The sequence below is a fragment of the Sapajus apella genome, unplaced genomic scaffold (genome assembly GCF_009761245.1).
Source record: "Sapajus apella isolate SASKATOON/1434 unplaced genomic scaffold, GSC_monkey_1.0 scaffold22, whole genome shotgun sequence".
Lineage (NCBI taxonomy): Eukaryota > Metazoa > Chordata > Mammalia > Primates > Cebidae > Sapajus > Sapajus apella.
The window spans coordinates 10,498,370-10,522,638 of NW_022436962.1; the positions used below are offsets into that span (position 1 = coordinate 10,498,370).

The 24,269-nt window shown below is 49.5% G+C and overlaps 1 protein-coding gene across 1 annotated transcript; it reads right to left on the minus strand.

Annotated features, from left to right (window-relative positions):
• Positions 1-648: 648 nt before the first annotated feature.
• On the minus strand, positions 649-17,709 carry PIGR (polymeric immunoglobulin receptor). The gene is made up of 11 exons (XM_032289042.1): positions 17,570-17,709; positions 11,479-11,574; positions 10,118-10,462; positions 8,104-8,760; positions 6,455-6,787; positions 5,374-5,700; positions 3,931-4,111; positions 3,401-3,522; positions 2,646-2,777; positions 2,472-2,530; positions 649-1,413 (listed from the first exon to the last, which is right to left on the minus strand). Exons 2-11 carry the CDS (start codon positions 11,519-11,521, stop codon positions 1,318-1,320), a joined length of 2,295 nt encoding a protein of 764 aa, XP_032144933.1. The 5' UTR covers positions 11,522-11,574; positions 17,570-17,709; the 3' UTR covers positions 649-1,317.
• Between the last annotated feature and the right edge of the window lie 6,560 nt (positions 17,710-24,269).

A 24,269-nucleotide genomic window follows, 5' to 3' on the forward strand; every position in this document is an offset into this window, starting at 1 on the left:
GTTTCCCTTCGACTTGGAACTCTTGAAACATCAGGGTTTGTGAGGGTTTGGCTGTTCTTGTATCTTAGGTCCATGTGAGTGACAGAAACGGATAGGTTGTCTTCCCTCAGGTAGGGTCTGGGAAAGATCAGTCTCCTTCCTTTATATTTTCTCTTCTCCCTCCTCGTCCTTATTCTAAAACCATACCTCCAAAAGAGGGGCAGCGACTCTTGCAGAGAGACCCCTGGCCCAGGACAGGAGACGTCAAATTTACTTTATCTCGCTGAGAGCCCTTGAGAAAAACACTTCAGGGCTGGGCGCAGTGGCTCATGCCTGTAATCCCAGCCCTTGGAGAGGCTGAGGCGGGCGGATCACTTGAGGCCAAGAGTTCAAGACCAGCCTGGTCAACATGGCGAAACCCTGTCTCTATAAAACAAAAATACAAAAAATTAGCCAGACATGGTGGCGCATGTATGTAGTCCCAGCTACTCAGGAGGCTGAGGCATGAGAATCACTTGAACCCAGAAGGTGGAGGTTGCAGTGAGCTGAGATCATGCCGCTGCACTCCAGCCTGGGTGACACAGTGAGACTACGTCTCAAAAAAAGAAAGAAAGAAAGAAAAAGAAAAAAAAACCTCAATTTTCTCACGTGAAATAGTAAGAATGTGGGTTTATAATGACCTGTATGTATTTCCTTCATACATGACCCCTAAGGCCTTAGGACCGGAGATATTTTATGACATCTCCCAATAGAGGCAGAGGTGAGCACACCTGGCGAGAAGTTAAGACTCAGTGAGTGTAAATTCGCCAAGAGGAGCCGTGGCTTCTTTCACTGGTGTACTCAGAAAGGCTGTGAGCAGGGTTGGTGACACACCTGTTCCAGCCTCCAGCAGAGCTCTTGGACTCTAGTACGTGTTCAAATACATCTTCTGATGGAAGGAAAGAAGAAGAGAGGAAGGAAGGGAGGGAGGAATGGAGTGGAGGGGAAAGTTCTGTTGCCATCCCGTGATAAGGGTGCAGAGAGGCACGACATGTCTCTCCTTTCTGCAATCAGCTCTCCCACCCTGGTCCCTCTTCCTACAAGGGACACCTGAGGACCTCTCTATTCTCCTCCATACCTGAGGTTCTCTCAACAGAAAGAAGCTACAGGTGGGACCTCCTCACGCCACCCTCACCCCCAATAGGAACAATAGGAGGGGACCAGCACACCACTGAGGACAGCAGGAAAACCTAGGCAGGTGTGAGGGCAGGCAGCGGGGTCCCCGGGAGCTGAGGGCCCCAGGATCGACATGATTCTGAAGCGATTGTTATGGGTGCGGGGAGCAGGCGGCGGCACCATCTACGCTTCCCGGGGGCCGTCCTGGGCCTCAGCGGCCACCGAGCTCGACTGCAGCAGGAAGTCTCTGTAGACCATCTCGGCTTCCTCCTTGGATGACTAAGGGGCAACAGGAGAAGCGTCAGTGTTGGGGGCACTGGCTCAGTAGGTGGAGTCAGAGGGGAGGGGACGTACTCAGTGTCCTGAATTCATGATCCTGACCCAAGTAACACAAGCCGGTGGGGCCACCGTTCTCATCCCAGCCCCCATGCTCACCAAGAAGGACCCATTTTGAGAAACGGAAAGTTGCCACCTCTAAAAATATCTCCCTCTGTCTCACTACCTCCTTCTGACACGTGGAGTGGAACCATTTTGGCTGCCTGGGCCTGTCCCCGGAAGCTGTGCCCACACAATCCACGGGCAAGGTGCCCTAGGCTGGGGTCAACCACGGTGGCTTATGTTTTTCTTTCTCTACCAGCCCAGAGAGGTAGCTTTTTGGCACCACGAAGCTAAAGGGGAAGGCTGTCTCCAGGAATAACTCGTTCTAACTTTGCTAAATGCCAGAGCTGTTTCAAGAAAAAGCAGATACGATAAACAAAACAAAACAACTATTGCCTCGAGATTAGAGGCACGAGATGTTATTTTCTGGGTGCCCTGAGTCCTAGGGAAGCTGGAGGGAATGGTAATATGGCGCCCAAAGGCAGGAGTTGCCTCTGGTGGGGCTGCTAGCGTCAAACTGCCCACGTCTCCTAGGCCCAGGCAAAAGGCTGGTCCTGAGCAAATCCTTAAGGGAGGATGTGTGGCCCAAGGTCCTTGGGTCCCCCAGCCCAGGAAGAGCATGCATTTCATCAGCAGCATTCAGCATGGGAGCTTCCCACCTGCGACGCCATCTTTCATGCGCCTGCTTTCCACATCTCCCACCTGCCTCCCTCCTGCAGGTTTACCGCCTAGTCATGCAGCTCACTCCTTTCTGGGCCTCATCCACATCCGCGTCCCACAACCAGTAAGATATAACTCTTCCTCAAAAGGTCCTGAGGACTCCTGAGGACTATTTACACCATCCTCCCTATTCTGGGATAAGCCCACATGTTGAGGTAACAGTTCTTCCTGAAGTCTAACTACAGTCCCTCATGCTGCATTTCCTTGTCACATAGTGGGGCTTCCTTCTTCCTCCTCACCCTTTTAGCCTTCTTGGGTTCTTTGGTCTCCGTGGTGCTCTCAGTGGTGGCAACGAACCCTGTGTGAAGAGAGGGGATAGGTTAGCTCTTACTAGCCTCCTTTTCCCAACCCCGACCTGGGGACAATTCTTACTATCCCCAGGGGCTGAGCATTCTCTTGAGTGAGGGCCATACCATCTTTTCCTCCGAGTGATGTCTCCTGAGTGATGGTGGAGGCTCCCATGTTGTCATTGGCTCCAAATTCCCTGGAGTTCTCAAAGTCTGACATGCTAATGTCTGTCCTGTAGCTCCTAATTGAAACTCGGTCTGTACAGGAGGAAGAGTAGTTGGTGTAGGGACAGGGGCTGGGACCTAGAAGTCCAGGCTGGGCGGATCTGCTGCAGCCCCGCGGGACAGCTGAGGTAGTGCACCTCTGACTATGGCCCAGGCGGATGGAAAGGATCCTTCCTAGTCCCTTTTCCTGGGTCATCAAGACTTGATAATCCCTGATCTTTGTTTGTCACTCTGGGAACTTTCAACGCACGGCATCTCCCTCAGTCCTCTCATCAGCCCTGCAAGGTGGTGATTATCACCCTTGTCTTGACCCATGAGGAAACCGAGGCATGGCATAAGGATGCCCCAAAGTCACACAGCTCATTAGTTATCCAGCTAGTCCAAGCCCAGGGTCTCCCAAAACCCGATCTCCTCTTCCTGGCTGAACGTAGACCACGGGTAATTGGAGATGATTTTCCAAAGACAGTATTTGGACAGCAGCTCAGAACTTAAGTTTTGAGTATGTCTGGGTTTATCTTTCCCTACGCTGCTTCCTCGGGATCCTTTGTGCTAGCCCATGAAAAAGAAGCGACAACACAGCCTCCTCTATGGGCGGATGATTCAGGACTGAGGGCTGGGGTTGGAGGTGGGAGGCCAGGAGTATCCCAAAGACTCACCCACGTTCTTCCTGTGCCGGGCTCTGGCCACCCCCACGGCCACGGCTCCCAGTGCCAGCACCAGGCCCAGGGGCACCAGGGTGGAGACCAGCACTCTGGAGCTCCCGCCTTGTTTCTCAGAGCTGGAAGAAGACTTAGGTTAGTTCATCCCTGGAAGGGAGAGCTGGGGGACCGAGGAAGTGCTGACAAGGTTGGCTCCGCTACTTTTTCCTCCCAGGTTTATCCACCCCATCCTGCTGATGCAGCTCTCTAGCTCTGTTCTTCTAAGAAGGCTTCCCAGACTGGCAAAGGCAAGCACTGGGTCTGGTTGCATCCCAGACCTGGAAGACGGAACTGCATTGTAAACCCCTCCTCAGCCATGGGAGAGGGCAGAGAGTGCCACGGGACCCTCCCTCATATAAGCAGAGATCGTAAGGGCTGCCCCAGTGCTCAAGAGACAGACAGGCTTTCCTCCTTGGACCTGGTGGCCCAACCTCAGGTCCTCGGCTCTGGGGTGTTCTCCAAGTGGGGAGCCTTGAATTCTTCCTTACCTGCTGGAATCCACAGATATTCTGCTCCCACCAGCTTGATCTCCTGTATCTGCCACCACCTTTTCCTCTGCAAAAAGCCTGGGATCCTGAACGGCTCTGTTCCCAATCTTCTGGACGCCAGGCTCCAGCATTTTCTCATCAGGGGCAGCATCTGCTTTCACTGGGCTGGCATCGCGGGACCCTGCAACAGGGAACATGGGCCTGGGTCGTGGTTTTTTCCTCCATGCTCTTACTCTTTGAGGTGAAGGAGTCTGGGGAGACTTCATGAGGAATCACAGGGTCAGGGTTCGATCTCAAGGCTATTGGGGTAGGACCCAGGATGACATTAGAAACAGAGCCGCGATGGCCTTCGTCAGCTGTCACAGATGATCTCTGCCCCATTACTAACAACAAAAGTATGGTGGGGACCTTCAAGGCTTTGTGTATTAGATCATCTGTGCACAAAGACTGACCCATCACTTAGGCCAGGGAGATTTTCATGGCTCTCCAGGCTTCCTGACTGCAGAGTTGGCTGCAATAGTGCTGCCCCCTGGTGGTAGCCTGGGGATGGGCCCCTCAGTGAGTCCCACCGGGAGGGTCCAGACACAATAGGATTTCTTGAGGGATTACAAAATACCCTTATTAGGGATAAAACAATGCATGTGAAATTTTAAAAGAAGGCTTGAAATGCAAACTTACTAAATGAGGTTGCCTAATTTTCTTGATCAGACCTTGTAAATGAAGGTATCTGGCCTTCTTTTGAGGGCAAGATTTGGCAAGGGGAAAGAGGATGAACATATTGCATATGACAGTGATGTATGCATATTATTCTTCTATGCACAGAAGAATATTTCCAGACAGAGAAGAGATTTCAATTTGGGCTGAGGTGACAACTATTAAACTTAGTTTCTTTTTTGTTTTTTTGAGATGGAGTCTAACTCTGTCACCTAGGCTAAAGTACAGTGGTGCAATCTCAGTTCACTGCAACCCCACGCGTCCTGGGTTCAAGCGGTTCCCACGCCTCGGCCCCCCAAGTAGCTGGGATTACAGGCGTGTGCCACCATGCCTGGCTAATTTTTGTATTTTTAGTAGAGATGAGGTTTCTCCATGTTGGCCAGGCTGGTCTTGAACACCTGACCTCAAGTGATCTGCCTACCTAGGCCTCCCAAAGTGCTGGGATTACAGGTGTGAGCCACCACCTTCAGCTGGAACTTGTCTTAATGCCGAGGTTAAATAGCAAACCCACTATTTCTACTTAGTTGGTATGTTTATTCGAGATGTCCTTTTTGAAGGGCTCAATGAGGCTATATAGGGCCTAAATGTCCCCTCCCTTCCCCACACACTTTCAGCCTCCTACAGCCAAACATAGGGGGTCAGCACTGATTGAGAAGCTCTCAGGCAGGGGCCTTCAGGAAGTCCTGCCTCTGGGTCTGGGGGCCACAGGCCCTGCCCTTGGAGACTCACCTGCCACCTTCTTCTCTTCAACTGCCACATAGACGGCTGCAGTCTCTCCGTAGGAGTGGTCCTGCTTCACCCCACACCAGTACCAGCCTTCGTCCGCCTTGGTCACTGAGTTCAGGGTCAGGGAGACGAGCCGGCTGTTCTGGTTGCAGTTCACGAAGGCCTGGCTGGGGCCATCATCTTGGCTGGGCAGGGCCTGGCAGCCCTTGTTACTCCACTTGCACCAGTATTTCTCGTACGAGTAGAATTTGCATGGGAAGTGGCAGGGGAGCTTGAGAGTCTCTCCCACCACAGCCGTGACCTTCCCTGGTACCTTGAGGTTTGGTTCTCCTGGAGGAGGAACGGAGGTAGACATGGGCACAGAATTTGGTACTTGGAGATGCTGCAGGGAAGTGACTCTGGTGGGAAACTTTGTCCACAAGTCTTCTTTATACATATATATATATATATATATATATTTTTTTTTTTTTTTTTGAGGCAGAGTCTCTCTCTGTGTCACCCAGGCTGGAGGGTAGTGGTGCAATCATAGCTCACTGCAGCCTCCATCTCCTGGGCTCAAGCCATCCTCCTGTCTTGGCCTCCCAAGGTTCTGGGATTACAGGCATGCACCAGCATGCTTAGTCTACATTTCCTCTTTGGACAGCATTAGAAATTAGCATGTTTTCTGACTACATAAGCAATGCAATTGTGTGTCTAGGTAATAATTATTATTGATGAGCACCATGGTCAATACAGAGTCTACCATAGCCCATGGATTCTTGCACATGGACTTCAGTTTGCTTTCCTCACTCTTCCTTCTCTTCTAGATTCAATACAAAGAGCTACCTGCAGTCCTCGACTTCAGCTGATGCCTGCACACTGCGAAAGAGATCCATGCTCTTACTAGTAGGAGGTACCATGTTTGGTATTCCGAGTGTAGGGTGCGTGTTACAGGTATGAAAATGTGACCTCTGGACAGGTGGGCTCCCTCCTGAGGTCTGACCCATCAGCGTGGAGGCAGGTGACAGAGGAGGAGGAGTGGCTGGGGATGCGGCTGCTGGCTGGAGAGGTCTTAGAGCTTTCTCCCTCCCCATTCAGCTCTTACCTTCGATAATCTTGATCTCCACAGTGGTCCTCCAGCGAGTATCGCCGTTGGTCAGACACCAGTAGAAGCCGGCGTCCTGGCTGGTGAGCTGGTTGAGGATGACGGTGTAGGTGCCGTTGCCAGGCTCCTGGTGCAGGGCAAGCCGGCCCTGGTACTGCTCCTGAACCAGCCCATTGCTCTCCACCAGCAGGGGGCAGTGGCCATTCTGGGCCCCTTCCCAGCGACACCAGTACTTGATGCTTTTGCTTTCCTTAGGGTTGTAGGGGCAGACCACGGCCACAGAGCCTCCTGCCACCCCCTTCACGACAGTGGGGCTGCGGGGAATTGTGGACTCTGGAAGCACAGACAGAGATGGGATGGGAGGACAGCCGCTCAGGAAGAGACTTGCCTGGCCTGAGAAGTCTTTTGCCTTGGGGTCTCCACCAGGATGGGTAGTGAAGTTTACACACATCACCTTACCCTCCTCAGAAAATGAAAAGGAACTTTCCTAATGTCACAGAGTCTGCAGCTGGAGCCACCGGGGCCAGACTCTGGGGACACGGAGTCTCCCCATCAGCCCGGACATGTCATTCTTTCCCCCCACCTTAGTCTGAGCAGAGAATGGAAGGAGTCGAAGGAAAGAATATCAGCTCTTCTCCTGTGGCTTCTTACAAAGTCTCCCTCTGTGTAAGTTCTTGTCTGTTTATTAGTCTATTCCACAAAAATGGCCAAATGGATCATTTCCAAATCAAGAAAATATATTTAGAATGATATGATGTAGAGTACAAACTATGTAGCACAGGTGACCTTAATTTTTGGGGCCCCAAGGGGCATCTCAAAGAGGACAGCCATTCTCCAGGCAGCTGAAGCTGAGGTCCAGAGAGAACTCGCATGACCAAAGATGCAGGCGGACCTGGTGAGGACCTGGAGCTGGATATGGACAGGACGTGCAGGGAACATAAGCCCCTTAAAGAAAAGTCACAAGCACAGAACTGCAAGTAATGGTTTGCTACTTCTCACAAGGGCAATTCTGTGCAGAGTGCTCTGGGAGAGGAGCTGGGATTGAATTCTTTCACCATGCTGATGGCTCGCTAGAGTAGGGCTGAGTGGGCCAGATGGTGCTGATTCTCAAATAACCCTACGAGATGTGGGAGTGAAACATTTAGAAGCTGGGGCACTCCCGTTGGAACACATTGAGACCAAGATAAACCAATCTTTTCCCATCTGAATGTGAGGGATTAGGGGTGCAGGGTGGGGCTTATCACTGAGATCAAGATAAGCCAATCTTTTCCCATCTTGTTCAGGGGCCAGGGGAGGGGACAGAGGGCCCATGCCGAGCCTGCCACCACTGCCCTGAAACACAGTCTAATAAGTCCTTACACTATCCTAACGCTCAATCAGGAGCATTACTCACCGCTTACTTGTTAAGCAGCGACAGCCATCAAAAGGACTTTGATAACAGAAGAGTAATTAGGAGCTACCACCAGGCAGAGGCTGCTTTTTCTGGCTGTCCTCTGCAGCAGCCCACACAGCCTCCAGTTCGAGGCTGGTCAGTGAGTGAATGCTGTCAGCTGATTGAGACTGTTGATGAGTGGACTCACAGGGAGCTGAGCTGGGCTCTCACCTGCGAGACTGCCCCACCTCCTCTCCCTCCCTCTCTAGGGTCTTACCCTCATTGACGAAGAGCTCCCAGGCCTGGATGCGCCAGCTTTCCTGCAGCTGATCATTCGGGTGGGCTCCGCACATGTAGCGCCCTGCATCCTCCTTCCTCAGGCCCGTGATCGGCACACTGAATGAGCCACTCTTGTCCTTGGGGCTGAGCAGGATTCTGCCCTCAAAGGCTGGATCGCTCTTCCCCCCGGTGTTGATGAGAACATCACAGTTTTTCCCATCGCTCATCCGGCACAGAAATTTGGGCACGTTTGCCACCTCAGGGCCCAGGGCACAGTTGAAGGTCACTGAGCCCCTCAGGTCTCCATAAACCAGGTTGGGCTCGGGCATTAGCACTTGTAGGTTAACAGTCTTCTTGTTAGCGCTGGAACCAGCCCCGGCCTTGCAGATATACATCCCCGTGTCGCTGGGCCTGAGTTGGCGGATGACGACCATGAACATTAACTGGCCAGTACCAGAAATAACAAGTTTTACTCTGTCCCCATAGATGGGGCTCACATAGTTCCCGGATTCAATGATCAGCACAGGGTCCTGGCCATTCATCTTGTGAAAGGACTTTACCTTCTCAGCATTCTCAGGCTTGATAGGGCAGTTGATGGTCACTGTTTCGCCCACGCCCACTGTGTAGACTTCAGTGTCATTTAGGAGCCCACGATCTGCAGGATGAGGGGTGCAGGGTGGGGCAAGCTGTGATTCTAATTTCTTGCAACATGGGACTATTTTCTATTCCCAGTTAGGGTGTGGGTGGGCTTATAACCTGGAATGTCCTCCTTCCCAGAGGAACACTGTCAGGAGATGTCTTCCGAGGCCCAGCTTGACAGCTGTCTCCTCCGTGAAAACTTCCCCAGCTGACACAAATCTCTCCCTGCCCTGTGCTTTGTTGATACATCATCCCATCTGGTATATGGTTAATTATGCTCTCCATGGACTGGAAGTTCCTTGAGGGCAGGGACATGTTTTTCTCATGTTTGACCCCTATGTTGTGACAAGCACAATGCCTCTGGGTAGTAGGTGGCCAAATGAATGTGCATTGAAATGAACAGAATGAATGTAAATCCAGGGTGATGGATTTCAATGCACTATAATAAAAGTTTCTAAAAATTACAACAGTCTAAATGTGGAACCGGCTGTTTCATGGAGCGGTGAGTTTCTGCTAACGTGCTTAATCAGAGGCCGCATACCCATCATCTGCGTGTTCTTCTAAGCATCTGGATAGGGTGAACTCTAAGCTCTCTTCACCTCTTAAGATTCTGTGGTTTTGAGACTTTATCCCCACCTAAATGACCTCTTCGTTTAGTCCACAGACAATAGTATACATATTCCAAAGGAGCCAAACATATCTTTGGGAGTCCCTGTAAATTTCTTTCCTCCCTTAAGACCTCTCTTTTGAGTTGCCCTTGATTGTCTACAATAGCCTCATTGTTAAACCCTTTCAGAAATAGCTTTTCTTTTTTTCTCTTTCTCCAACTAGAAAAGGCTTGTTCGCAACCCATCCCTTCAGGATCTTGGTCTTTGGTCAAGAACTAAGTCTAATTTACCCCGATAATACTGAAGAACTAAGGGTTCCCAGGTTAAAAAATATATATGCATTTTACAGGAAGCCATCTGGTGGCCCAAACATTGATGGAAAGGTGCATTAATGATGGGAATTTAAGGATCCCTATAAATCTCCCACTGCTTTTTCTATCTCCTTAGGCTGATGTCAGATTTCCCTTTCTATCTGTAGCAAACGCAAGAAAGCTTGTCTTATTCATACCTTTCTAAGCTGGGGTCTCCAGAAAGCCCAAAATGTTATAGGCCACCAAGTCCTAGAAAGGTTCACTGATCACCCCCAGTTAGGCCCTATCTGTCTCCTTCTCTTGTTCTAAGAAGTCTTTGCTGGGGAGAGGGGAGCCTTCTGACCTCCCACCGGTCTATGCATCCTTGTCAGGAAGTTCCTCCTCTAGCCCTTCATGCACCTCAGAGAATTCCCTCTAGCTTTCGCCCAGAAGCCCAAGGAGCCTGGATCCTTACCCTGGCTGACCTCCAGGCTGACGTCGAAGGACAGGCCTCGGCCATTGATGCCCAGACCACACTTGTAGTGCCCAGAGTCATCCCGGCTCAGCTGGGCAATGTTCACCACGAATGTGCCGTTCTCCGGGAAGTTGGTGAGGTTAGCCCTGCCTCTGTAGCTGTCGGAGACGTAGCCCTCCGAGGAGATGAGGGTTGTGCAGTGGCCGCTGGCTCCCTGCCGGCACCAGTACTTCCGGGTGTGCCGGTTGACAGAGGAGGGTGGATAGTAGCACGTGATGGACACAGAGTTACCTTCCACCCTTCTCAGCTTCTGGGGACCAAATATGGGACTCTTCGTGGATACAGCTGTGGGTACAGAAGAGAGAGGCTTTCTGAGGCCCTTAGGCAGTAAAGCCTGTTCCAGATAACCCACCCTGAGGAGATGTGTTTTTCTACCTGATACATAGGCCCTCTGTTGATAATTTATCGTATATTATAGCTGGAAAATTGCTGAGATTAAATAAAGTGACTGCTTTAATCACAATTAAATTTTACTTGTAATTCATTAATGAAACCCATTTCAAGGACAAGGGAATAATAAATTTATCATATCCCTTGTTTTTTATTTTTTATTTTTTTGAGACAGAGTCTGTCTCTGTCGCCCAGGCTGGCATCCAGTGGCTCAATCTCGGCTCACTGCAACCTGCGCTTCCCAGGTTCAAGCAATTCTCATGCCTTAGCCTCCCAAGTAGCTGGGACTATAGGTGCATACTGGCTAATTTTTATTTTTATATTAATAGAGGCAAGGTGTCTCCATGTTGGCTAGGCTGGTCTTGAACTCCCAACCTCAAGCAATCCACCCGCCTTGGCTTCCCAAAGTGCTGGGATTATAGCTGTGAGCCACTGCATCCAGCCATCCCTTGTTTTTTAAAACAAGAACACCACTTTCGGAGGGTGTTACATGTTTGCGCTTGCCATGTGTTATTTCCTTATATTTCTAAAAACACTTTGCAGGTGATTTTCTTTTCTTTTTTTTTTCCCAGATAAAAATATTGAGAGCCAGGAAGGATAAGTGACTTCCCTTGGATTCCACAGTGGATAGAGATGCTTGGTTGAAATCACATTCTTTGTTATTCTCAGAGAGGATCCTTCACAGCCCCTGGCCTTGAGAATAGGAAGCGCCATTCCTGTCCCCGATTTCCAAGGCTCACAGACATGGCATTTTGGCATTGTCTCTGTGTGACTTTTCCTCAAGGGGGTGCCCATTTTGAGAGGGACATCCCTGCGGATGAGTCTAACTTTAGCGTCCCCAGGGAGGTTAGCCCTGGAGTCGGGCAGGCTGGAGGGGTAGAGCTAGGGGGGTTGGGACCTGGCAGACACACCTGGGAAGACCACCAGCAGGCAGGTGAGCACGAAGAGCAGCATTGCCAGTGACTCCTGGGCGCCGTATGGCTCAGGCCGACTTCTCGTGTGCAGTGCTGAAAAACAATTACCGCAAGATGAAGCTCCCCTTGTCCTCCAAGACTAGTCGACCTTAGAGTTTCTGTGACACCTGTTAGGCTGTGTATCTCCGGCAACTGACATAAATCCTGTGGAATGAATCAGTGCCTCCACCTTTTTCATAACAACTCATTCTTAACATCCTTCAATGCTTATATTTCCTTAATAGTTATAAGTAGCTTTTGTCTTCTCAACTAAGCTGCAAGTTCCTTTGGGACAGAGATACTGTGTCATTTGTTCTGTTTCCCTGCCCACGAGGCACGGTCCCAGGCACACCGTAAGAACTCAGGGATGGCTCGCTGGGTGATCGGTTCCTACCAATATGTGGCCCCATCTTTCTGTTTCAGCTGCCCCCTCTACATCCCTGGGAGGTGAAGCGGGCTGACATATTTCATGGTGTGTTCAGATGAGGAAACTGAGACCCACAGAGGAGGTGTAATGATTATTAACAATGTAAATGTAATGATGATGATCCTAACCCCATTGATTGCTCTCTTATCCTGTCCCAGGCCACTGTGTGGAATAATTTATGTGTATTATCTCATATAGACTTGATATCAGTCCTATAAGGTTAGTATTCTCTTTTTTTTTTTTTTTTTGAGAAGGAGTTTCACTCATGTTACCCAGGCTGGAGTGCAATGGCGTGATCTCGGCTCACCGCAACCTCCGCCTCCTGGGTTCAGGCAATTCTCCTGCCTCAGCCTCCTGAGTAGCTGGGATTACAGGCACGCGCCACCATGCCCAGCTAATTTTTTGTATTTTTAATAGAGACGGGGTTTCACCATGTTGACCAGGATGGTCTCGATCTCTTGACCTCATGATCCACCCGCCTCAGCCTCCCAAAGTGCTGGAATTACAGGCTTGAGCCACCGCGCCCGGCCTAAGGTTAGTATTCTTATCCACTTTCACAGGAGAGGAAATAAAGGCTTAAAGGTTAAGTACTTTCCTCAAGGGTGCACAGGGGTTAAGTGTGTGGGGGTACACAGAATGGGGGTCAGGGAAGATTTAGGCCCAGCTTTGTCTGACTGCAAAGTCCACGTGCTTAACCTCTCCACTGTACTGTATCACACCCCAAATACAGAGGCATGCTTTTACCTTATACTTATTCGTGTTATTTGTAGCGATCCTGTTACTTAAGAAAGCACTATCTATCATTTATGTTATTTCATTTGAGCCTTATATGTTCCCTAGAAATAAGACAGACAGGTATAATCACAACCATTTTATGGATAAGAATGTGGAGATCTTGAGACACTAAATGATAGGCTATGTTTTCCCAGTGACTCGATTATGGGATTGGCATTAAAAACGTAGGTGTTAGGGTCTTGCAATCCTCCCTGGTAAGGCCTGGCAGACAAAGATGAAGAATCGAAGATAAGACCACTCAGACGGAGCAGCCCATGTGGACTTTGTCACCACCGTGGACGCGGCCCAGGGCTGAGGATATTTGAGGGTCCTGGGGGCCCACCTGACAGCAGCTGTCTTCAAGACCCCAACAATAGCCTAGAGGAGAGAGGAGTCCCCACTTTCCCAGACTTTGACAGACTTTAAACTTTGGAGTTGTCTTGATAAAGAGAGTGTTAAATGATCATAAGGTTGGGCAGTAATGAGTGTCCATAAAGATAAGGACTCTGTAAGCAGGAGGCAGCTGGGCATTAACCCCCAGACCTCCCACACCACCCTGGCCCCTGCTCCTGCTCCCAGAGTCCCTTCACCAGCCTCAGCCAAAGGCAATAGAGTTGTTTATCTTGATTATTGCTTTGCTGCAGGGGAATTTCCCAGCAAGGAACCTTTTATTTCCTTGTGAAGATAAAGGTATGTTGTTTCTACAGTTCTTTGGAAGTGTAAGGGGCGGGAGTGGGAACAGATATGGGTGTCAGATGGCAACGTTGAGGCTCTCTTGAGTCTGGTTAATTGCCCCAGGCCTTTCTCACCAGGTCAATGATTAACCTGTGGAGTGGGGCCTTAGCCAAATGCCGGTCAGCTCCAGCATGGAAGCACTCTGGGGACGCTGGCTGGGGTATCATCAGCTGAGTGGGCACTGCAGGCTGGCATGAGAGAGGCTCCCAGGTGGGAATGGCTTTCAGGAGGCCTGGAGGTCTTGGGAATGGTTGGGATGGGCTCGCTGCAAAGTCCTGAGGGGTCTACCATTTGCCACTTGTGCTGGCACAGGGTGGGAGCAGTCACAGGTGGGAGGACAAAATGCCTCCTGCTTTTAAGAACCCACACCAGCAGCAGCCAGCCTTGGTTCTTGTTCCTGTCCTGACCTCTAGATAAGCAAGCTTTCTAGTATTTCTGTGAGACAGGAGTGGTCTTCCCACAAGCTGAGCTGGGGGATGTAGCCCTCCTCTGGACTTGCCCTGGGTTGCAGAGAGCCAGGTGCCAACTTCTCCAAGGTGAGAATCCTGCCCTCCATCCCAGACTTCTCATGTTGTGACATGTTTGGTGGCTGTGCATGTTTGTGTAGAGAGGGGACATGTGTGTGCATCCATTACCCTCTGCACAGTCTCAAGCCAGGGATGAGAGCATCAGGCATGCACAGGCAGGCCTAGCAGACAGCAGCCTCACCGGGATGCACACAGTCCAGTCCTAGAAGAGATGATTGGCAGGAGAGGATACCCTTGCTCTTGGGAACAGGAGCGCTTCTTTGCCCAAAGCTAAAACTTGAAGCGTAATTTCTGTAACAGCAGCTGAAAGGACCCTGAGCTTTCAGAATCACTGGAGACCCCTTTCTCTCAAAACCAGAGACTTTCTTCTAAACCTGGGGGATGCAAATCTCAGAGAGAACCCCCCAGAGTGTCTGGGGCTAGATTTAAAGGATTTGCTTAAGGAAGGAAGAAAAAGAACATAACGTTGGGCACCTGCTGTGTGCCAAATGCTTTGCTAGGTTCTTTACCTGTATGACATCATCCATCAGCACAACAACCCAAGAGACAGATACTGTTATCTTCATGTCACAGGTGGGATAACTAAGGGTTATAGGGATTCTTGATCCCAAGACCCACTGCAGAATTGGAATTTGAGGTCACTACCTCATTATCACTCTTTAAATGAACAGAGGGGCCTGCTTTATCGGGTTTTGTATATGTGATACTATATGATGCACGAGGGCACGGTTTTCTCTTCAGCAGTTGTTTTTTCACTGCTGAGGCTAGGATGTGCTAGATCATTTTCATTTACTAAGTTAGTGTCCCAACATATTTGTAACATATGTCCCCACAGTTGGATTGGGGCAGGAGTGTAGCTGTGCTGAAGAATTGTTTTTCTTTTTATAAAATGTATTTAACTAGCTCCTATTCAATGAAAGTGACAGCATTCAGGCCTCATTGTGTAGAGTTCAAAACTTTGTCCATCTAATCTCAGGTGTCCCTCTTTTTCAGAGGAAGAAAGTTCCCCTGGACTTGACAGGAGAGTAGAAGTCTGCTTGTTGGGCATCCTTTGAAAATAGAGAGTGAGCTAGTTAGGTTGGACCCATGTGGGTAAGAGAGGAGACAGGCACTATGGACTAGGCTAGAAGAATGTACACCAAGTCCTTTCCAGGGGCCTTACATGTGTTAATGTGTTTAATTTTTACAGCCACCCTAGGAGGTAGGAGAAAATGGACAATCCCATTCCATGAGTGAGATAATTGAGGCACAGAGAGGTAAGACATTCTCCCCGGGTTGCACAATTGGCAAGTGACTTTGATGGAATTCTGGAGCCATAGCACAGGCCCTTAGCCACTGTGCTATACCTCAGAGGGTCTTGCTATTGAAAGGAAGCAGTGGAGAGAGGAAGGAGCAGGATATCCAATCTTAGAGAAGAGAATTGTTCAGTTCTTCTCTCTCTGCCTTTCACAGAAAAGGTGGTTCTTATAAAGAGACGCCTGTGGCCAGGCATGGTTGCTCACACCTGTAATCCCAGCTCTTTGGGAGGCCGAGGTGGGTGGATCACGAGGTCAGGAGTTCGAGACCAGCCTGACCAACATGGTGAAACCCGTCTCTACTGAAAATGCAAAAGTTAGCCCAACGTGGTAGCGCACATCTGTAATCCCAGCTACGCGGGAGGCTGAGGCAAGATAATCACTTGAACCTGGGAGGCAGAGTTTGCAGTGAGCCGAGATGGCGCCACTGTGCTCCAGCATGACTGACAGAGCAAGATTCCGTCTCAAAAAATAAAGAGACATCTGGAGTAGGGGTAGGCGCCAGTAGAGAAATTTCTTCCTGGAGAATATTAGCTGCTGTTTATTTAGCACCTACCACATGTAGGCTATGTAAATAACCATGCCTATAACCGGGCATGTTGGTGCCAAAGCCCCTTTCCACTCCACCACAGTGTTGATGCCAGTGACACTGGGACTCCAGCCAGCCCCAGCCCCTCCAGAGAAAGGGCAAGTCATAGATGGAGCGTCTCTGCTAAGCACAATGCATAGGTAATAATTTTTTTTAAGTTAGATAGTTTGCTTTTTAAGTGATTTCAAAATATCCTCATGACCATATCAAAATGGCTGTCCCAAAACATCATCATTCAAACTTGCTGGGTGACTTTACACCACTCACATAAACTAGGGAATGGTGTCACAAAACCGACCCTGCCTACCTCCTCGTTTCTATCAGGGGAGAATGAGATGAAGCTGTGAAAGCTCTGGGCAAGCGGGTTTACTAAATGGAAGCCTGTGTGACTCCATGTTTTATCAACTAAAACCACAGAAGTCTAGAGGCCCTGGGAGACAGGCAGAGAGAATTGCTTTCCTGACTCCGGGCCCAGCGTTCTTTCTGCTACATTGGCACATTCAGGAGCGGGGAGAAGGATCAAGAGAGAATTCCACATCTGCCTCTGGGAAGCCACCAAACAACTGGCTTCTACCCAAACCCCTGAAATTGCCGTCTTCTCTCCAGATGTTAAGGAACATATAATTCCCCTAGTGAAGGGGGAAGGCGATCACACAAAATAGGAGCAGCTTCGATGGCTCCAGGCACCTAGGGATGGCAGTTGTACAAGGGAACTGGAGGTCGGGGACGGGACCGAGCTTGACCAGCTGCTGCCCTTGTGTGGGGTGGTTTGACAGCTGGCTTGGGATGCTGTCAGGATGGGCAAAGGGAGGGGTGGCCCACGTCTGAGATCTGCTGGCTGCAGAGCCAGGAGGAGCTGCGGGAGCTGACCATGCTGCCTGTGTCTTTAGGGGCTCAGCCCCACCTCACTCAGTGGCCCTGTGAGGACGTCATTTCCTCTACCTCTAGCAAGGGCAGGATGATGTGATGACACACATTTATGTCTCCCGTGGCAGGAATCTGCTAGAGAAAAGCTAGGTGGACTTGGAAAGGATTTCAGAGCTTCTTGGAAAATGAGAAAAAGGAGCTGAACATGCCTTCAGCAGAAAGCCACAAGTGGGAAACCTCAGAGACTGAAAGAGGACTTGCTGGGTGCCAGACTTTAGGCACATTATCTGATTCCAGGTCTGTCCGGTGTTCAAGAAATCCTTGACTAATTAAACTGAAAAATGTGAAACAATTCCTGTTTCACTCTAGAGGTTACAAAGCTATTTCACATGTATTTTCTCATTTGAACCCACATTGAGCCTGAATGATAGGTGTTATTTCTATCCTTGTTTTACAGATTAAGAAACTGGAACTCAGAGAGGTTAGGTGGCTTGCCTAAGGCCACACAGGTGATCACTATAAGGAGTTAGGAAGTCGAGGGACAGACCAAGCTGAAAGAGTAGAGCTGCATATGCTTACCACAGAGGTTCCTTCCCAACTGCTGATATTCTCAGAAAAGGACGGTGGGGGGCTTCCACACACCTGTGTCCCTACTTGGCCCACTGTGATCTGCACGCTTATTCCCCGACCACACAGTCACGCAGTCTGCTCCTGTCCTTCTCTCCCCATTACCTGGGAGACTGGGAGTTGTGAATGGAGGGGATTGCCCAAGCCACCGTCCCCAGCCCTTTTCAGATAGCATCCCATCCGAAGATCCCAGAGCAGGCACACTTACTTGTAGCTACTTCCTTCTCTCCCGTTGATCTGATTTCACAGACACAGCCTGCTGGCCAGTCAGTAACCCCTGCCTCTCTAGGAGCTGCTGGCAGGGCACTGGATGCTGCTGCCAAAACTGAAACTCTGCTCAGTGTTTGACCCACACCTGGGCTCTTAAAGGGCCACCCTCCCAAGGCGCCGTGGCCAGCCAGGGCCACGTGACTCTCACAGATCCCTTGCTTCCTTTCATTTTGGCTTTCCTGGCTGGCTCCATTGGCTTTCCTTTGACCTTGGAGAGACTCTGTTACTTGGGAATCCTCCATCATTGCAACTGCAGGATGAGGGACAGAATGTCAAGCGTGAAGATGCTGTTCTGTCACTTTCTAGCTGCAAGACCTTAGGCAAGTCACCTTCATATTTCTTTTCATCTGGAAAAGAGGGATGGTAATCCCAAATCTGCAGGTAGAGGATATAGCTAGATATTAGCTGTGAAAAACCTGGCCCAATGCTCGATTTGAAGTTGACATCATCTGATGGGGCACAGGCAACAGGAGCGGTTCTCATAGTGCTCGTTTCTCATATCCCCAGTTGCTCGGGAACCCTCTCCGACTCCCTAGGTTACTTACCCTTTACACACCTCCTGCAAAGCCCCTTTTACCAGCCCCAGTGCTCCAGGAACTGGCAGGACCATGGTCCTTCCCTTTTCACTGCCCGGGGTCATGAAAGACTCACTGCCTCTGGGCTTCCCTGATCATGGCTGACCTGAGTCTTGTTAGGGTCCGGGCTCTGCTCCATAGCAAGGAGGGTGCCGACTTGCTGAGCTGGAGTAGCACCTCTTTGCCTGTCTCAGTTAGTCCATGCGGGTTGCCCAGACAGGACCTGGTTGGGACTCCCAGGTGTTCCCCAAATGATTGTGGCAGTCCTGTGACACAAGTGAAGCCCACACCCCAAAACACACACGTGTGCCCCCCATCCCTCACCGCAATGCCCCACAGAAATGCTGCCCCATCCTACCTGTGCAGGGCTGATCCAGGCTCTCCCTACAGAGTTCTACAGGCCAAGCACCAGAAGGGGAAGGAGGAAAAGAGGAACAGAGCCCTGGAGAACACAAGGCAGCCAGAGCCCTGGGTCTTGTTTGAGCGAACACTCGCTCACCTGTGGTTGTTAATGCACAATCACAGATTTCAATGGCAAGCAAAAAAACCCCCATATTTTCTTTACTTTATGTAGCTTATTTCCTTTTTTTTTTTTTTTTTTTTTGATCTGCAAACTTGGATTTTCTTTTTTTTTGTTTTGGGTTCCGGGATACATGTGCAGAACGTGTAGGTTTGCTACGTAGGTAAACATGTGCCACGGTGGTTTGCTGCACCTATCAACCCATCGCCCCCAGGTACTAAGCCCCACGTGTCAGCTATTAGTCCTGATGCTCTCCCTCCCCCTGCCCCCCACAAGTCCCTGTGTGTGTCGTTCCCCTCCCTGTGTCCGTGTGCTTTCATTGTTCAGCTCCCACTTATGAGTGAGAGCATACGGTGTTTGGTTTTCTGTTTCTGTGTTAGTTGGCTGAGGATGATGGCTTCCAGATGTACCTTAATTTCAATCCCTAAACCTATAATCTGATTGATAAAAGAAAATAAGTTACCTATTCGCTTCCAGGCAAACTCAGCACAATTCAATGATCTCTCAGTCACTTCACTCCAGATTTAAAATTGAGTCTTACTGTGGAGTTCCCTTGCCTTTGCTCCCTTCTCTCCTCTGGGGTCCAGTCTGGGGAGAGTGGTCTTGGGTGAGGGGGTGGTCAGTGTTACTGCTGAGGCAGTGAACAGGAGTGACCCATTATTTTGGTTTTGCTTTGTCACGATGCTGTACTGGGCTTGGGTTCCAGAAGAAAATAGTTTTGTCTACTGAGATGTAACTTGTCCTGCTTGGTTAGCGGGCTTTGTCCCTGCTTATCCTGAGGGTCTGTGATCTATGCTGTACTCTCCTGGTCCATACTCTGAGCTCCCTTGGGTGCATCTTCCAGGCTCTCAGCCTCTCCTTGCCCTTCTTGTGTGTTCAGGGTGAGCTTGGCTGATAGTAGTCTCCTGAGGCCTTTGGAACATCCTGTGCAGCAGAGCTGCATTTTCCCCAACACTCTTGTAGCCCCCCGTGTGCCAGTGTTCCCATATAATTGGGAGGTGCAATGGAGAGCAGCGAGACTGTGGACCACCAAAGTTCTATACAGGGTAGGCAAGCTGAGGGCCTCCAACCTGGAATTTCCAAGCACAGCTGGATATCTCTGTCATCATTAATCCCCTCTCCCCTACTGCAGCCAGGACTCTGCCCCATGGTGGCGGGTGGGAGGACACCAAGACACATCGGTAACTAAGCTCTCCTTACTCGTCAGCAGTCTTTCTCCTCCCAGTTCTGGGATTAATGTCAAGGGGGAGGATGTGAGGGGAGACATGATATGCAGGTTCAGTGATGAGACAAGCCTGGTTCTGTCAGGTTATAGCTACTTTCAAAGGGTTCCCGATTTATGCCTCTCTCCATTTGAACTCAATAGTCAAAATATTTGTAGGGTTCGTTTCTTCCTTTCCAAAGCAAGAAATAACTTACATCCAGTTATTCAGGCTGGAGTAGAAGTCAAGGCAGGTTCTGAACACTAGCGTAGACATTTAATGAGTGAAGGCTTGCAGGCAGGAAGGGAAGAACACTCATTAAATCATTGCTGGCCAGGTGCGGTGGCTCACGCCTGTCATCCCAGCACTTCGGGAGGCTGAGGCAGGCAAATCACCTGAGGTTGGGAGTTTGAGACCAGCCTGACCAACATGGAGAAACCCCGTCTCTACTAAAACAAAATTAGCCAGGCGTGGTGGTGCATGCCTGTAATCCCAGCCACTTGGGAGGCTGAGGCAGGAGAATAGCTTGAACCTGGGAGGCAGAGGTTGCGGTGAGCTGAGATTGTGCCACTGCACACCAGCCTGGGCAACAAGAGCAAAACTCCGTCTAAAATAATAATGATAATAATAATAATAATTTCTCCTTATGCTGCCGTTGTGGGGGCGGAGGACCGGTTGCAGATTTCCTTCCCTGCTTTGCTATTTCATGATGGTGGGTAACTTACCAGGTCATGTGCTGCTGCATGTTTTTCGATAGTCTTCAAAACTGTTTTAGCTGACCCATGTCAGACACACAGGTACACACACAACACACACACACACACACGACACACTCACACACACACACACACTTGGAGCCCACCGATCCTACTGACACAGTTTAAAGAAAGGGGAAAATGAGAAGTGGAACCCTGGGAAGAGCCAGGGAGTTGAAAGCCTACGTCCTATTTTGAGCTCAGCCACACGCCGGTGGTGTGATTGGACTCACTCACTTCCCCTCTCACTCTGTGGTTTCCCCATCTGGAACCCAGTGGCCCTAAAACAGTACTATTTCCTTTCCCTGGGGGAAGAGGGACTAGTCAAGAGGATCTATTGCCCAAATCAATAATAGTGATGATAACAGCAGTAATTTTACTTTCCAAACTTAGGACACTTCGTCTGCTCAGCTCTCCTCGCTTCTTTTAAAGTAATCATACAAAAAAATATACAAGCAGAAGAGCAGCTTCTCATAGGAATTTCCTGACTCTGGGACTCAGCAAAAGTCAGGGTGGGGAAGTTCAGAGAGACTGGTCTGGGGTCAGAACACCTTTGTTTTGTTCCTGATTCTGCCTCTCACTTGCGGAGTGGCCTTTGCCAGACCACTTCATCCTATAGGTCTGCGGGATTGTTTCTGTTCAATCAGAGGACAGGGCCAAATGGTTCCCAAGGCTCTTTCGGTTTTAGAATTCTGTGTTTTGGTTGTGCCCTGTATTAGTTTCCAGCAGCTGCTTTAACAAATTAGCACAACCTTAGTCGCTTAAGACAACAGAAGTGTATTCTCTTTCTGTTTTGGATGCCAGAAGTCTGAAATCAAGGTGCCAGCAAGGCCACCCTCCCTACACAGGCTCTAGAGGATAATCCGCTGTCTGCCTCTTCTAGCTTCCAGTTGCTGCTGACATTCCTTGGTGTTCTTTGGCTCATAGCCGTGTCACTCCAATCTCTGCCTCCGTAGTCACATTGCCTCCTGTGTGTGTCTCAAATATCTGTTTCTCTGTTAGATGGATGGCATTTAGGGCCCACTCAGCTAATCCAGGATGATGTCCTCATCTTAAGATCCCAAACTTAATCACATCTACAAAGACTCTTTCCCAAATAAGGTCACATTTCCATGCTCCAGGGATTGAGACATAAACAAACCTTGGGGGATGGGGGTTATTTCTAAGCCTACCGACCACGAACAGCTCGAGGTTCAGGGAGATTTAAGCATGCAGGAGCATGCACCCCTGTTCCCGATGGGCAAGTAGTCCAATTGGGGAGTCATTATCACATACAACACTGTCAAGGAATAACACAAGCCAGGAGGTAGCAAGCATGGAGGGTCTGTGTAGCCTTGGGGGAAGAGCAGGGACTCTGGACCTCAACTGCTCTGGGTTCACATCCAAACGTTATCACCTGCCAGCCAGAGGACCTTGAACAAATTCTTGAATGTCTCTGGGGAAAATTATACTTACTCTATAAGTATGTTATAAAGATTAAGTATAGGCCAGACTCGGTGGCTCACACCTTTAGTTCCAGAACTTTGAGAGGCCAAGGTGGGAGGATCACTTGAGATCAGGAGTTAAGGACTAGTCTGGACCAGATAGCGAGACCCTGTCTCTACAAAAAAAAAAAAAAATTATCCAAGTATGATGACACACCTCTGTATTCCCAGCTAGTTGGGAGGCTGAGGTGGGAGGATTGCTTGAACCTAGGAGTTGCAGTCTGAAATGAGCTATGATTGCACCATTGTACTCCAGCCTGGGTGACAGAGCAAGATCCTATCTCCCCAAAATAAAAATCTGAAAAAAGATTAGCTATAATGTATTCAGTGAGTAGCATCTAATAGGTGTTTATAATTCAGCATCAAATGAATGGGACAGCAAAAGGCACACATTTGTGTGTGTGTGTGTGTGTGTGTGTGTGTGTGTACATGCATGCATGTCTGACACTGTCTGTTAAGACGGAATAACTAGAGTGATTCTCCACTGAACGATGAAGGACCAAGGACAGAGAAATGAAATGACTTGTCCCAGTTTGCACAGGAGGTCATGGCACAGATGGTTCTAGAACCAAGGTTTACCAGCATTGGACATTTTCCTCCACTTCCCAAAACCTTTGCTGTCAGGATGAATTTTTTGGATGATCTTTCTACAGACAGGACACCCATTTACACCCTTGGCTTAGCCAGGGAATAGTGGAGATGATCAAGCCCACAGGCTCACACAGATCTAACCCTCAGGCTGTCATTATTAGCTTGATGCTCCATGACCATGAGTTGACACAATCACCGACAGAGAAGGGGAGACTAGACAGCCCTTCTTTATACCCTCCACTGCACAGCAGGCATCCCTCCGCATGGATGGTTCCTCAAAGTGTGGCTTTTCCATAAAAATGAGATAAGAGGGACAGAGGAAATGTGGTTTGCTGCCAACTCTCTGCTCCTGTGTACAGATCTTCAGCTGAGTCAATGTTTAACCCCTGCCTAGAGTCAAAGTTTAACCCCTGTCTGGAGTCAATGTTTAATCCCAGGCCAGTCAGCCCTACAATCCAGCATTCCTCATTGAGCCTAAAATATAGAGTCATTTTGGAATCAATCACTGAAGAATAAAATTGTGACTGAATCTGCTAAAGCCAGACAGACTCTCCCTCCTTTTCAAAGGATACTGGCCATTTGGGATTATTAATGCCGTCTGTTCCTGTTAGCAGATAATGATATAGTGTTTGCAGACCCTAGCTGTCACTCGGTGGCAGGAGCTCAGCGTTTATTCTTCCTGTTCCAGTTCGTCCTTTTGTGATGGGGGAGAAGAGCATTGGATGGGGACCACTGCCCTGTGGCAATGAGGGTGCTGCTGGGTGGCAACATGCTTCCTAGTAAGGCCACTACTTGGAATCCCACTAGGGGAGTTCGAACTTAAATGTTCCAGTTGGCTGCATTTAGGCAAATTTTCTGGGAGTTTCTGAGCCTAGATTTATGTTCAAAGGCTGAAACCTTTTCCCAGATAAGTCTCCCTATTAAGGGGGAGATGGGAGAGAGAGGAGTTCATTAGAAAGACCCTGACTATTGGGTGATTCTCTAGGGCTCCCCAGGGTCCTTCCTAAGGAGCTGAGGGCATATGGGATCTATGACTTGGTAGTGTCGTGTCAATTCTAAGAACAACCTTAATCAGGGAAGTCAAAGGATGACCAGCTGGGTGGTGGGGTGCAGGGACGTTCAGGGAAGGAAGGCTGCTGTCAGATTAGCAGCTCTAGTCTTCAGTTGGTGTTGCAGAGGTGACTTACTGGCCAAACATGTGCATGCAATGCTTAAATCTTTTCACTTCCCTCCGTGAATACACTGAGACACCTCCTTCTCCTTGATCACCTGCCTCCCTTTGTCACTGCCCTGATGTCTCATCCCTCCCCTGTTTTCTTAGCTCAGCTGCCCCCCAGTCAGAGTGAAACAACATTTCTTCTGGGGCTCTCAGGGTGGAGCGGTTGTTAGTACCCTTTCTCATTTTGGCTGGTGAAGGAGTGAAGGTGGAAACTGTGGTAGGAGCCCCCTGAGATTGCCTGTGCCCAGCCCTAAGGAGCCTGCCCTGGGGATAGGGGAGTGAAGCTAATTAT

Coding starts and splice junctions, on each gene's coding strand:
- PIGR (XM_032289042.1), bottom strand. CDS start 11,521: ATGCTGCTCTTCGTGCTCACCTGCCTGCTGGTGGTCTTCCCAG. Junction 6,788..8,103: donor GGAGCTCTTCGTCAATGAGG/GTAAGACCCTAG, acceptor CTGTGCTTCCAG/AGTCCACAATTCCCCGCAGC. Junction 5,701..6,454: donor GGAGATCAAGATTATCGAAG/GTAAGAGCTGAA, acceptor TTCCTCCTCCAG/GAGAACCAAACCTCAAGGTA.